Genomic DNA, 15,144 nt, shown 5'->3' on the forward strand with positions numbered 1-15,144 from the left:
CCACCTAATAAGACATTTAGGCATTGCTGCTTTCTGTTGTGTGTATGTATAGACACTAAATATTTGGAATACATATTACAGATAAAAGGATTATATTCCGTGTGTGTGTTTGTGTGTGTATAAAATGTTAAATAAATAAAATGACTAATCTAGAAAAATTAACAAATAACGGGAACAGGTAGTTCATATACAAGAAGATAAATACTGTTTATATGCAAATGTAAAGACGGTCTGTATCACTAATAATGAAGGAAATAAAAATTTAAATAACCATGAGATAATTTCATTTGATTAAATTAGCAGAAGTTTAAAAGATGATACCTAGTGTTACTGAGGGCGTGAAAAAACACTTTTATATTGTCGAGAGGGCATATTAATACAATTTATTTGAGGGAAAATTGGCATTATTAAAATTTAAAATATGTAAACTTAAATTCTACTAGAAATTAAATCAGAAGATACACGCAAGTATAAAATATTTTCTGCTGGAGAAATTTCATAGTTAAGCTTTTACTCTGTGAAGGACTAGTCTAAAAGCATTTTTTAGGTAGGTAGGTTCAAAGGTAGATAGATACTATTTTTTATTCTTACTTTACAGATGAAGAAACTGAGGCACAGGGAAATTAAGTAGGTAATTAAGCTCTTATTCTAGTAAATGGTGGAAGTAAGATTTGAAGCATGGATGACTGATTCTAGACCTTGTCATTTGGCTGTGTTATGCAAACATAGTTGCCAATCTATGAAGGATTGGTTCCATGTGTTATTTTCTATACATATAGTAAATAGTATGCAGCCATTAAAGTGAGAAAAGCAGAACACTATTTGTTGATATAAAATGGTATTGTAGATATATTATTAAATGAAAAAGTAGTATACAAAATGGCTTGGAATTTATGATCTTTTTAAAAAATAGATACATCTGTTCACATATGCCTCAAGATGTATATAAAACTGTTCATGGCAATGGCTGTATTTTGAGGGTGGGAAGAGGTGTAAATAACTAGTTTTAAAAATATTCTTAATTTTTTTCTACTTTATTTTTATTATGTTATGTTAATCTAAAATATTCTTAATTTTCATTATTTAAATTTTGTATTAATCTTAGGTTGAGTAGTCAAATACTTAAGTGAGGGTAGATTTTTAAATTTAATATATCTTCCTAATCTAGTCAAAGAGAGTTTCCTTATATGTGTCCCAATTTGAAAATATTGGGACATTTTTTCTTTTAAAAATGTGTAGAAATTAAATCTGTGCCTTAGTGATGCCTTCAGTGAGTGAGTTACGAACTTATTTAGGGAAACCATTCCTCAGTAATACATATTAAGGGGTTTATTGAAATAGAATACAAAGGGGAATTTTTGTGATAGTATTTTTCAGGGTGTTATTTGGAACTTATATGTCTGGTATGCACTTAACATATTGTCTGATGGCAAGCAAAGTGCTTTGTTTTTTCCCCTTTCTTTTTCTTAGCAAGAGACACCTTTTGAAAAACTATTTTCATGCAGGCTTAGACCAGTGGAATATCTTTGGGAATTTCAAAGCATCCCTCTGATCATGTATTTATCTCTGGAATGCTGTGTCAGAAATCACAAGTCTCCTCATATCTTAAGAATTATCGACTCCCAAGCAATAGCTGGAAAGTTTAGAGTAACAGCTACATGAGTGGAACCTTGCTGAAAGGCTGCCAGGTTGTGGGCCTTTGTGGATGGCAAGGTGTTTGTGTTCATTCCCATGCCAAAGTTCTTGCTCTTATCTAATTTGAAGATCCTCTCTGGTGATTAGTGGATGCCAGGGATTTATCTTGATAAAGTTCAAGGGCTTGTCTGGCTTTTCAGTTAGATCCTTAGGGAGTAAAGTGCTAGGGTTAAAATGCTCTTTTCTCCTTTAGTGAACTATTTGCATGTTAAATAAAATAGCATTTATGTGAAAGTTTATGATATTTGAAACTGATACAGTTCTGCAGTGGAACTTCTGAGCCTTAGTGATCTGGAAGACATTTGCTCTTTGTTGTGACAAAAAGAAACTTTCACAGAAGTCTCCCTTGTTCATATTTTTAAAAAGTCAGCAGTGTTTACACTTTCTATATGTGGAATGTTAGGAAAATTACTTCTTTGTCATCTGTAAAATGGGGATGATAATATGTAGTTCTTAATTTAATTCATGGATTGTTATAAATAATTCATATATATTCTAAGTGTAGTAAATTACAGATACTAATTATTCATTAAAGTCAGTGAGTTTGTAAAGAAAATTATAATACGTGGGGTGCCTGGGTGGCTCAGTTGGGTAAGCATCCAACTCTTGATTTTGGCTCAGGTCATGATCTCAGGGTCTTGGGATTGAGCCCTGGGTAGGGCTCTGTGCTCAGTGGGGAGTCTGCTTCTCTTCCTCTCCCTCTGCCCTCCCCCCCACGAGTTCTCTCTCTCTCTCTCCCCCCACAAAAGTAAATAAATGTTTAAATCTTAAAAAAAATTATAATATGTAAAATTTTATACTTTAATATTTGGTTTTTAATTGACAGTTTGGAAAGTTAGCTTTAAAACTAAAAGTCGTATCTGTCTTACAAATTCTTTATGCCAAAAAGTTTGAAGTGCTTTTTATTAAAGTTGATGGCAGATACTAAAAGTTTAAAGTTATTTACTTCTTAAATATTAACAAGGATTTCATTTTGTCCCTTAAATAGAAACTTAAGCTGTACCCTGAGAACAAAGCCAGAAATATCCCTAGCACATTGCTTGGCATATAGGATCTCAAACTTGTGCCAAATGTATGCTGCATTTTCTTTGTGTTTTCCAAAGCATTTTAGAAAAATGTGACATGTTAGTCCTTTCATGATCATTCTTGAGTAATGGTAAAGATAAATTTCTGCAGTTTTTTAACTGTAGCACATGCTTTATTATAAATGTAAATTTACAATTACATACATGATAAATAACATACATGATAAATATAATAGCTTAAAGATCACCTTTATTGAAAACTTTAATCTTTTACATGGAAACCTTATGATAATGGAAACAATAAAAGGAAAATATCCTGAAATTTGCCTGCTGCTTTTTCTTTAAATTGGATCATTATGACTTTGAATTTTGTTTTTATGTGACCCAGAGCTGAAGCATTATTATTTTGCTTCCTCAGAAATGACTTGAATCAGCCAAAGAATTTGGAAATTGATTAATTTTATTTCTCATTACATATTATTAATTATTTTAATTATTAAATAATTATAAATATTTATAATAATTATTAATAAGTAGGCTAAAGAATTGAGAACTTTCTCCATTTGTGAGCATATGTATTTTTTATTTTAGTAATATATGCATAATTTTATATCTTGAAATCTTTATTATTATTGCGTATAGGTGATTATACTATAGCATTCTGTTTAAATGTTAAAATGATTGTAGTAATGGTTGCACAACTCTGTGAACATACTAAAAACCATTTAATTGTACACTTAAATTGTGTGATATATGAATTATATCTCAATGAAACTTTAGAAAAAGCTCAATATGAGAAAATAGTTCATTTGGAGGCTCTTTAGACAAACCTGGAATTACAGGGCGTTTACTTTGGCAAGTTACTTTACCTGTCTGAGCTTTACTATTTTAACTTTTAAAGTGGAAGTAATATGGAGGCTCCTGGGTGGCTCAGTCGTTAAGCGTCTGCCTTCGGCTCAGGTCATGATCCCAGGGTCCTGGGATCGAGCCCCGCATCAGGCTCCCTGCTCGGCGGGAAGCCTGCTTCTCCTTCTCCCACTTCCCCTGCTTGTGTTCCCTCTCTCGCTGTGTCTCTCTCTCTCTCTCAAATAAATAAATAAAATCTTAAAAAAAAATAAAGTGGAAGTAATATGTATGTTAGGATTGTTTGGAGAATTAAGTAATAATTCTTGGCATATCGTCAGTTTAAATCACAGCTATTAAGTTATAAATTTATATAGGATCATGTGGAAACACGAAGAATAGTGCATTATGAACTTGGACTTGGAGATTCGGGGGAGGCTTACCTGTAAGCAAGGTTTTGAAAGGTGAGAAAGAAGAGGTTACTGGCAATCAGGGCTAAGAGGAAGGTATTTTAGCTGAGGAATAACATACACAAAGGGTTGGATTTGTGAAATGACATACATGCTCAGGAACTGTAGGAGCATATTGCAGAAGTGTGTGAGGAATGCTGGATTAAATGTAAATTCATGTAGGTAGCCACACTTTAGATGTATTAGGAATGAGAATATGAGAAAGATCTTAGAAAATAAATATTTGCTCAACTGTAATAAAGAATATACATGATTGATAGCATTGTTAATGGTAGTAGCTTTAAGGGTTAGAAATGAGATCAAGTTTTTCTTACCTTTAATTAACCATCTTGTCTTGGACCAATAGAGGTTGTACATGTTAAGGAACATCTATAGTAAATTTTTTTCTGTTACCAGTTTTCCAATGTTTCATTATGAAAATGTTCAAACAGAGAAATTGAAAGAATGGTACAGTGACCCCATCACTGAGATACTGCAGTTAACCTTTAACTCTATTTGCTTCATCATAAATTCTTCATATATCCGTCCTTCTATCCATCAGTCTTATTTTTTATGTGTTTCAGCAGACATCAGTTCACTTCATAAGCATTTCAGCATGCAGATCTTTAACTAGAGATCAGTACAGTTTTTTTTAAGGTAAAATGTACGTGCATTGAAAGGCACAGTTCTTAAATGTACCATTTGATGAATTTTGACAACTTTGTACACCCATGTAACCCAGATCCTCAATCAAGACATCATCAGTCTTGAAAGTTCCCTCATGTGCCTTCCCCGCTAGAGGCAATTATTCCTCTGATTCTTTTCTACTGTAGGTTAGTTTTGCCTTTTCTAGAACTTCATGTAAAAGGAAATAACAAAGTTTGTGTTCTGTATAAGACTTTCTTCCCTCAACATAATGCTTTTGAAATTCACCTATGTTATGTTTATCAGTAGTTTCTGTTAATTGCTGAGTATTGTTTTGTTGTATAAGCATATCACTTATTCATTTTTCTTTGAAAGGATTCTGAGCTGTTTCTAGTTTTTGGCTATTGGATAAGGCCTCTTGAACATTATTGTACACATTTTTTGTGGGCATAAGTTATCTTGAGGAAATTCCTAAGAGTGGGCTTGTACATAGGTTAGTTTTATGTCTTAAATTTCAGTTATGGAAAAAACAATTTCAGTTTTCTAAATACTATTTTCTGTTGCTCATTTCAGTGCTTAACTATTATATGAGTGAACTAGATCTTACTAGTTCTTTCTTTTGTGAACAAATGTGAAAGTGAATTCTACATAGCACTCCTCCCTCCAAAATAGGTTGCTAAGGAATGTACTTAGAGATTTTCTTAAACAATAGGTTTATGAATTTCTGCCTTGAGTGGGAAATGCATAAATTATATTTTGTATTATTTTGAGTGTACCGCTAGTGCGCGGTCATATCTACTCCCCCTAAAGTCAATAATCTTCATCTGATATAAGCTACCATGATTTAAGCACACCATTTTGGATTCAGGGCTCAGGTGGCTGTTGCTTCTATTTTTTAGTGTATAGTTAACATTGGCAGTCACCCTTATAATGATGTGACACCAGCTACCCCCAAGTACATTGAATAAGCCATGCCTAACACAAGAGAACTTGATTTAATTGGCAACAGTGTTTGCTGTCGCATGATAGGCACTGAAGTAAAACAGAACCTATTTCGCTTTGTATTGTCTTTCTTTGGTATAACAACAAAAACAAAATACATTTTTAAGATACTGGAATTACATAATTTCCACTTTTGAATACATTTATTGGGATCAAGTATTTAAGTAACTTTATTTAGAAACTGAAACCTCTAAAGCTGTTAAGGGAATACTTGAAGCTTGCAGTTACAATATTGTCAACAAAAGATGTGATTAAATAAATTGAATGTTGAAGACTTTAGGCTTATGGTTAACACCAGGTAATTAAAAGTAAGCACTGCTGTGGGAGTGCATTATATATCAGCTGTCCTCTTTACCTCATTAGCTGAGTTTTTGCATGTTTATGGAGCTAACTTCAATTAAAAATGCCTTTTAGTTATGCCTAATAAGGTCTTTTAGTTACTATTTTGGTATAAAGTATTACACTTTAATTGAAATTGGTGTATCATAAATACCTGTGTTTGAATAATAGACAAAATGAACAAATTTGATTATTTGGAATTTTTTGCATCTAGCTTTTATACCTATGCATTGTTTTTTCGATATAATATTATCAAAAGATAGTCTTTGGGGCTTAAAAAGAAAAACTTGGACTATATACATGTTAAAAATTGTTTATTATGTTTTTTTTTTTTTTACCTTATAAGATTTCTAAGGTTTTATGATTTCAAATTAGTGGTGCTTTAAAATCCATGTAGAAACATGTTGAGTTTTCTGCTTCAGTTCTGAGGTTAAGAAAAAGTTAATTACTTTTCCACTTGAGTGCCAAAATCCCCTTTTTATATACCTTTGGTTATATTTTATTTAAGTTGGATAATTAAAGATGATCATAAATTTAAAGAATATTATATAGTAATTGTAAGTTCAAATGTTATAATGGATTATTATATTTCCATAGGACATTGTCTTCATTCTAAAACACTGAAATTCAGATAAATATGAATGCCATTGGAGAGATTTCTTGTTGAGAGAATATTCTAAATTGTACATCAAAATAGAAAAGTGTAAATTATAAAAAGAAATTAGTTTCCTACTTTCTATTTTGAAATTAATGTAATTAGGTTGAGTGACCTTTTCTGTTTTAAAATCTATTTACTTTCTTTATTACAGAAGTGTCATCATTGCAACAAAAAAATCAGCAGTCTTACCTTCCACACTTAGTACAAGTTTACCTACCAGTGCTGTCAGTGCGGTTTCTTCAGTAGATTCAAGCCAAGCCTCAGATGTAGGAGGAGAATCACCTGGTGAGTTAGTTAGTAATGATTTGAACAAAAAAGTTTTTAGATCCCATTTTTACAAAGTTGAGGATTTTTGATAAAGTTATTTTGTTAGGCATTTTATAAATCATTATGCTTTTATAGTATTCTGTTGATTGTTTCATAATTTTCAAAATAAATTTGAGCAGCATCAAATAAATTATATCAAGTTATTTCAGTATTTTCGTCACTTAAAGAACTTTTTCTTAATATTTAATGATAAGAGGAAATGTTCACAGTTGGTTAAGTTAAGAAAAATATGTGCAATACTTTACATATACCATGTAACTGTAGCTATGTGAAGTATATGTCTTTTATACATGGAGAAAGCTAGGAAATATACTCTGAAGTTACTTGATTATTTCCATGTGGTTGAACTACTGGCAGTTTTGATTTTTTAAGTTTCATGTTAGTGTCTTTTTCAAACGTTTATCATTAATCTTGTATTATATTTATACATAATTATACACTATTCAATTTATTGAAAAAAAAATTTCTACCTGGAAACTAAAATCTGTAGTAGTAGTATACAGAGTTTTGTGCTGTGTTGCCTTTTATTTTATTAAAAATTAAAAAAAAACCAAATAGGCCTTACTTATTTCAGTTTTAGGTTACAGAAAAATGGAATGGAAAGTACAGAGTTCCATATACTACCTCAACATTCCCAATTCCCATTACTTCCCATTCCCTATTACTAACATCTTACAGTAGTGTGGTACATTTTTTCGTCATTGTTCTAGTGAGAAAATATGAAAGAAAATAAATGTAGAACTCTACCAGATTTTTCCATTATACTCTGATGCTTTTGTTTTACTTTGGAGGAGAAACAGTTTGGTAATCTATATTAGGCTGGATGAAATTTCTGTTTTTTCACCCCCATCCAAAAACCCCTAAAAAAAAAAAAATCAGCTGTGATTTTTCTAGAGCTGCTTCAATTGGGAAAAAGGCAGAAGGTACTTACGTTATGAAATTGTAGGCCATCTTTTAAACTCAGTGTTAGTGAATTTCTAATAACTTCCCAGAGCAAATGTAGTAAGTTTAGAGGTTCACAGTACACTGAGTAAAATATTTTCATCTTATTTTGAATATATTGCCTTTTAATTTCAGTTTATGGGACAAAGTAATTAAAGCAGTCCTCTGATTGCTTTTAAAATATTTTTCAAAATTTAAATCATGCAGTCTTCAAAAGATAAACAGGAAGCTGAGAGATATATGGGCAATATTGGATATAAAACAGTATGATACATTTATTTCTGAAGCATTGTATTTTTTCCAGCATATCCATTATTATATAAACTCACCCTGAAGAACCATATGCAGAATTACAAAATAATTTGCTATTTTGAAGACTATTTATTTATTGGCAAACCCCCACAAAACCCTGTATCCAGCCTATAATGTACCCTTTCCCCCCATTATTTAAATTTTGTTTAATTTCCGGTGATGTTTCTCAGATAGTTCCCAGGCTTTCCCATTTTGTGCTAGAATTGTTAGCTCTTTCCTTCTCCCTGAAACCCCTTAATTAAGAAAAAAATTCCTCATTAAGTTATTCCAAATCTTTGTGGTGATGGTCTTTGTTTTTATCATTTGTTTTTCATAACTGACCCTTTCCTCTTTCACTGTGCTCTTGTTGTCATTGTTATATGGTGTCTCCAGTTTACTTTCTTTCTTTTTTTTTTATTATTATGTTATGTTAATCACCATACATCATTAGTTTTTGATGTAGTGTTCCATGATTCATTGTTTGTGTATAACACCCAGTGCTCCATTCAATATACCTGCCCTCTCTAATACCCATCACCAGACTAGCCCATCCCCCCATGCTCCTCCCCTCTAGAACCCTCAGTTTGTTTCTCAGAGTCCATAGTCTCTCATGTTTCGTCTCCCTCCGATTTCCCCCCCTTCATTCTTCCTCTCCTGCTATCGTCTTTTTTTTTTTTAACATATAATGTATTAATTGTTTCAGAGGTACAGGTCTGTGATTCAACAGTCTTACACAATTCACAGTTTACTTTATTTCTATTCCATTCCATTAATTGCTGACATGAACCTTACTACCTTGATAGGGAAAATCTAACTCAATATAGTGTTTTCAGTCATTGTACTTCTCACTCTCCTACAGCCCCACTTTACATACTTTTGTTTACCATACTTGCCCATGTATTCTGTTCTTTTTCCACTTGGAATCCAAACCCCACAAATAGTTTTCTCTTCACCATCAATATTTTTAACTGAGAGATTTTTGTTTTCTTTTTGGTAGGTCTCTTAATTTGTTATTTCCCATTAAAAAAAATAGGCGACATATATATTTAAGTTTATTTTCCTCCTTCTGGTTCAAGCAAGAATTGGGAGAAAATGATTTGTGGATGAATTGGTAGTTGTAATTGCATGCTGAGCTGGGCAGTTCATTCTTTTTTTTTTTTTTTTTTAAGATTTTATTTATTTAGTAGAGAGAGAGCCAGGGGAGGAGCAGAGGGTGAAGGACAAGCAGGGGCTCGATCCTGGGACCCTGAGATCATGACCTGAGCTGAAATTAAGAGTCTGATGCTTAACTGACTGAGCCACCCAGGCACCCCTGGCCAGTTTATTCTTGCAGATCTGGGTGAGTTAGGTATTAGCCTTGGTTTGATCTTGTATTATTTTCTTTGTATGAGGATATAGTCAATACCTGTTCTTGTGAATCTTAAACCTTAAATCTTTGTGCCTTGGGATGACTTCAGTTCTGAATTTTATAGTGAGTCAGCAACAAAAAAATGAACTGCTAAAATTTATTAATAGATTATTGATTAATAAAAAATATACTTGATAGTACATGGTACAATAGCAAAAAATGGGAATTTCCTTGGAAGAAAACATGTAAATATAAAACATAAAATCGGACTTTTGTAGCAGAAACATTTAAACTATTTAGAAATTTTGGTATCAAAATGGGATTTCTAAATTTTACATGTGACACAATCAAAGAGAAACTAGAATTAGATAGTTGGATCCCAGAAAAAGAATTAGAGCTTGTCAGCTTTATGTGAGGTCAGAGATTCTTCTGTCATAATATTATCACCAACTAAAAAACAAAACAAACTAACAAAAAAGCAGAAGTAGACCCATAAATACAGAGAACAAACTGGTGGTTGCCAGGACAAAGGGGCATGGGCGGATGGGTGAAATGGGTGAATGGGAGTGGGAGATACAGGCTTCCAGTTATAGCATGAATAAGTCATATAGCATAGGAAATACATAGTCATTGGTACTGTAATTGCATTGTATGGTGACAGGTAGTAATCACACTTGTGGTGAGTATATCATAATGTAGAGAATTGTGAAATCACTATGTTGTACACCTGAAACTAGTGTAACATTGTGTGTCAACTGTACTTAAAAAAAAATCACCCAAATCTATAACTTTGCAAAAAAAATGAAGATTTGTACATTTACATTTTAAACTGTGTATTACTGAAACTGTGCTTAGTATACAGATTTTGATTATCATACAAATTTTGGTTATTATACAGATTTCAGATTTTAGTTTGAATAATATTCCTTAGCTTCTGTAACATTTTATTAGCAAAAAAAGGATAGTCTATTAATAACAATGGCAAATCTTTCTTAGTAACTGATTTATCAGAGAACAAGGTATACCCTTGGTATATGCATATTTTAAAAGAAAGCTAAAAGAGGAAACAGTTTTAGTAAATATATCAAAATCTGGAAATTTTAAAGTTACTCATCAGTACAGGTTTGATTGCCCAGAATACAGTATATGTTAAGATGCCATTACTCTTTTTTCAGATATGCTAAAATGTTTTTTTCTACCATGATGCAAAGCATAAGTGATTAAAACAAAAATGAAGCTAACCCAATAAAGGAACTAAATAGGCTGTTTTTTCAGTAATTTATATGCTGGGTGTTTGCTAGTTTGTAAAATATAATAATTATATTTCTCATTAGAATATTAGGCTCTGTTCTATTTATCAGAGTCATGCATATTTATTAATTAGCATGTTTAACATTTAAGAAAAATATTTGATTCTTTGCTTTGTATGAAGTTTGACCCAAGAGACTTATATTTACTCAATCAAGACAAGTTTCTTTTATTTAATAAAGAGTTTTTACTGGACATATAGACTGTCCCTCCTGCAACTGGTCCAGAATCGGTGAGGAGGTTGGGGGAGGGAGAGGAATTAAAAAAATCTAATGTTTAGGGATTAAATATTGGCACTTGTTTTAATGATACTTTATTGCAAAGGACATTATTTATTTAGACCCTTAGGGACTTTGAATAAACAGTTGTCTATTCCCTGGATAGATACTAGACAGATGATGTATTTGCATTTTCCTTTTTGTTCATTTGAATGTCTGGAAAACTGTCAGTTTGAAGGAGCCAGTTTATCAGGGCAGTGATAAGGAAAAGATAAGTCAGTATCATTCCACATGTTCAAAGTAGCTTCTGCATTTACATATGTGTGATTGTGTATTAAAGATATTTAATGTTAATTTAAAACAATAAATTAGTCATAAATTTATGATTTTATCTGAGTTGAAAAATGCAAAATATTTGGAAATTACATTTTTTCAGTGGCAGAAATGGAGGACAACCCCTATGAAATTACTGATACATTAGTTTAATTTTTTAATGTGGTGTTTTCCTCCAATAATTATTGCTAGTTGATTTTTTAAAAGTTTTTATTTAAATTTCAGTGTAATATTAGTTTCAGGTATACAATTTAGTGATTCCATGCAACACCCAGTGCTCATCACAACAAATGTACCCTTTAATCCCCATCACCTATTTCACCCATCCCTCCCACCTTTTTATCTTTGTTGGTAAAGTGTTCTCTTATTATTGAAAAAGACTGTTTATAGAATCCTTTTTTACTGAGTCTCTTTTAGGTTTGAAAATTGGCAACACTTGTAGGGTAGTGTCAGGGAGGCATTTTTGTTACTGTTTTATTTAGAGCCACCATTTCTCCTTGTCTTCTTTAGACTTTGGATATGCATTTCAGCTTGTTAAAATTAGAGTCAGCACAGTAAAAGCTATTTTTGTTTTGTAATTACTACCTAGAGCCTCATACAAATATTTTCTTGAGATTTATTACTTCTGTCTTTACTTTTAAATAGATGGGACTTTATACTTTCCTTTTTTTCAGGTTCAGAGAAGTTCGAGAAAAACTACCAGTAGTTATACTCTAAATAAAGGTGGTCTTTAAAAACTTTCACCAAATAAAAGAAATGAAGCTCAGAAATAGTTAATTAATCACTAGTAATAGAAGTCAATGGCCAGTTACGGTTTAGTGATCATATTGCTGTCAAGGATTTAGAGAATTGGAGGTGTCATTAACTGACTAAAATAAAGATATATGGTCTCTGAAGTACTTCATTGAGTTTTGTGTAGAAATAGAAGGATGGACCTGAGTCTCAGAAATTCCAGATACTGAGCAGTGAAAGATTCTTTTCAACTTTACCTTGTTTTGCCCTCTAGTTTGAAATTTTAATGGGGAAAAAAAATGAGAAAATGGAAAACTTTTGATTGTGAAATGGGAATTCATATATGTACTTTAAAAATTGTCATTATAAAGAAATGTGTGCTTTAACTTCACCTTAAAATTAATACTATGCATTAGGATAGATTCCATTCAGTTTCTTAGGGTTTTTATGTACAGTTAGCTTTCAATTGAGCAAGATGGTGAGGAGGAGTGGAAGACAGAGATAAATAAAAATCCCAGTAAAAAGAAAAGTTAGTTCTGATTTTTTAGGGAATGGGAAGGAAATGTGTTATGGAAAAGAGAGACTCACAACTTCATCTTGTAGGAATATTCTCACTCTAAGAGGGGTAGGCTCAGTAATTGTCCAAAGGTTAATTGTCTAAGATTGCTACAATATCCTACCCCAGAGGAACCAAGCCCGTGGGGGGGTCAAACAGTCTAGATTTCTGAATCTCTGTGTTTGACTTAGAGTTAGTGATCAGAACTGAATCAGAACTATTGATCTAGTTCTGCCTGAAGACCAAGCATATTTCAGGGAAGGTCAAGTTGTCCCAGATCCTTGCTGGTTAGAGCCTGGCTGTTTATCTGTACCTGTAACTAATTTTATTTGCCTTACCTAAGAGAGTAAGTTGAATCAAAATGCCCAGATAGAAATGAAGTGAGCCTGAGGAAATTATCGGAGTGGAGTGAGGCAGTACAGGCTTTTAATAAAAATATTTTCTTGTACAGTGGCTGGATTTACCAAATGTTTATGGCTATGTTTTGTTTTATGCCAATCTGGATAAATGAAATTGTCGGAAATCCACTTTTTTAACAGTTAAATCTGGGTTTGATTCTTTGCTTTATAACTTCTAGACTTTTAAACAGATTTGCCTTTGGTTTCTTTAAAAAATTTTTAGAGTAAAGTTTTTAAAAGGTACTTTATAAGCTTCATGTCATTTAAGTTACCTGTACTTAATGTCACATGAATCATCACTGAAGAATCTGGGTGTATTTCAGCCTGTAGTACAGCTTAAAAGGAACTATGATAACTTTAAGTATTTTAAAGGAAGTCATAGAGTAGAAGGGTAAGAAAGGAAGCTATCATTCATTGGGTATTTATTATGGTCCAGGCTCAAAATAATTCTGTGAAGTGTAGGTATCACTATTCATTTTATAGATTAGGAAAATAAAGCACAGAGAGCTTAAGTACTTTACCCAAGTCCACTGCTAGTAAGTGGCAGAGCTGTTACTGCTTCCCCCAAACATTTCAGTCATATAACAACCCCGGAAGGGTAGTTATTATCAGAGAAACTGGCCTATATTGATAGAGCTAGGATGCAATTTGAGAATGGTTTGGTTATAGGGGGCTAGTGAGGAAGTCTTTTCTGCTAGTGTAGAACATGTTTTCTAAAGAAATTGGCATGGAAGTTATGTGGGAGATTGATTGTTGAGAACTTGAGAGCTTAGCAGGATTTCCTTTAGATGTGGAAGAGAAAGGCTGTGGTTGAATGACCTAACATTTCTTTTTGAAAGCAGGAAGGGAAATGGATTTCAGGCTGAGAAGAGTAAAGGAACATTTATATTTATTATTAGAATTTAATAGGTAAGTAATATATAAACAGAAGGCTTGACTAAAAATGGATAACAGAAATCATGAATATATAGTAGAGGCACTTAGAAGAGCTCTAGACTTCTGTAGTGCTTCGCAGAAATGTGGGAAAGCAACATTAGAGAATCTACTTTATCTTAGATGCTTCATTTTTTATTTTTTTAGGGATTTTATTTATTTGACAGAGAGAGCAGGAGAGCACAGGTAGGGGGAGCTGCAGAGGGAGAGGGAGAAGCAGACTCTCCTGCTGAGCAAGGAGCCTGACGTGGGGCTTGATGCCAGGACCCTGGGATCTATGACCTGAGCCGAAAGCAGTCGCTTAACCAACTGAGCCACCCAAGCGCCCCTGTCTTAGGTGCTTTACATTTTTTAATTTAAACATCCTAAAAACTGTGTTAAAAATCTGGTGGTATTTCTCTTTTCTAAGTCATACTGGTAAAATGATTTAAAAGGGGGGGCGTTTTAGAATTCTGCATGGCAATAATTACAACACACTTAAGTATTTGTAATGAGTGATAAAAGGTAAATGTCACTATATATAATAATTACAAATTATGAAGATAAAGATTCCTACAAAAATGCTCAAAAGGTCAGAGTAGTAGTTATTTATGTTACCTGTTTTATTTCTAGTAAAGTGGGAAAATTCATTCAATTTTACTAGTAGTCAAGGAAGTGTAAATTGTTTATTCTTTTTTCAGAGCAATTTGGCAATATGTATCCATATTTAAAGTGTGTGTTTATTGACGTCTAGGAAGTTACCTCAAAAAATCAAGGAGTGGGGCGCCTGGGTGGCTCAGTCGGTTAAATATCCAACTCTTGATTCAGCTCAGATCTTGATCTCAGGGTCGTGAGTTCAAGCTCCTCATTGGGCTCCATACTGGGGCATGGAGCCTACTTTAAAAAAAATCAAGGAGTGCACATAAATTTATGTAAGCAAATACAAAGCACTGTTTATTATGGTAAAGAACTAGGAATGACTCAAGTGAATGTCCCTGGATCCTCATGATTAGAGGCAGATTATGATATACTTCTTTGGTAGGAATATTATGGAACAGGTGGAGAAGAAAAGAATCTAATCACCTGGTGCACAATTTTGTCTTTATTTTAATTCCAGTATAGT

General features: G+C 32.7%; 1 protein-coding gene across 5 annotated transcripts in view; it reads left to right on the forward strand.

Annotated features, from left to right (window-relative positions):
* The window catches only part of LRBA (LPS responsive beige-like anchor protein), an 834,672-nt gene that overhangs the window by 283,067 nt on the left and 536,461 nt on the right, over positions 1 to 15,144 (forward strand). For all 5 annotated transcript variants that reach the window (XM_035022918.1, XM_035022919.1, XM_035022917.1 and 2 more), the window contains one exon: positions 6,808 to 6,941. In XM_035022918.1, the coding sequence (XP_034878809.1) occupies positions 6,808 to 6,941 (134 nt within the window). The remainder of the gene's footprint in view (positions 1 to 6,807; positions 6,942 to 15,144) is intronic.

The sequence above is a fragment of the Mirounga leonina genome, unplaced genomic scaffold (genome assembly GCF_011800145.1).
Source record: "Mirounga leonina isolate KUSES-001 unplaced genomic scaffold, KU_Mleo_1.0 Mir_176, whole genome shotgun sequence".
NCBI classification, from domain to species: Eukaryota; Metazoa; Chordata; class Mammalia; order Carnivora; family Phocidae; genus Mirounga; species Mirounga leonina.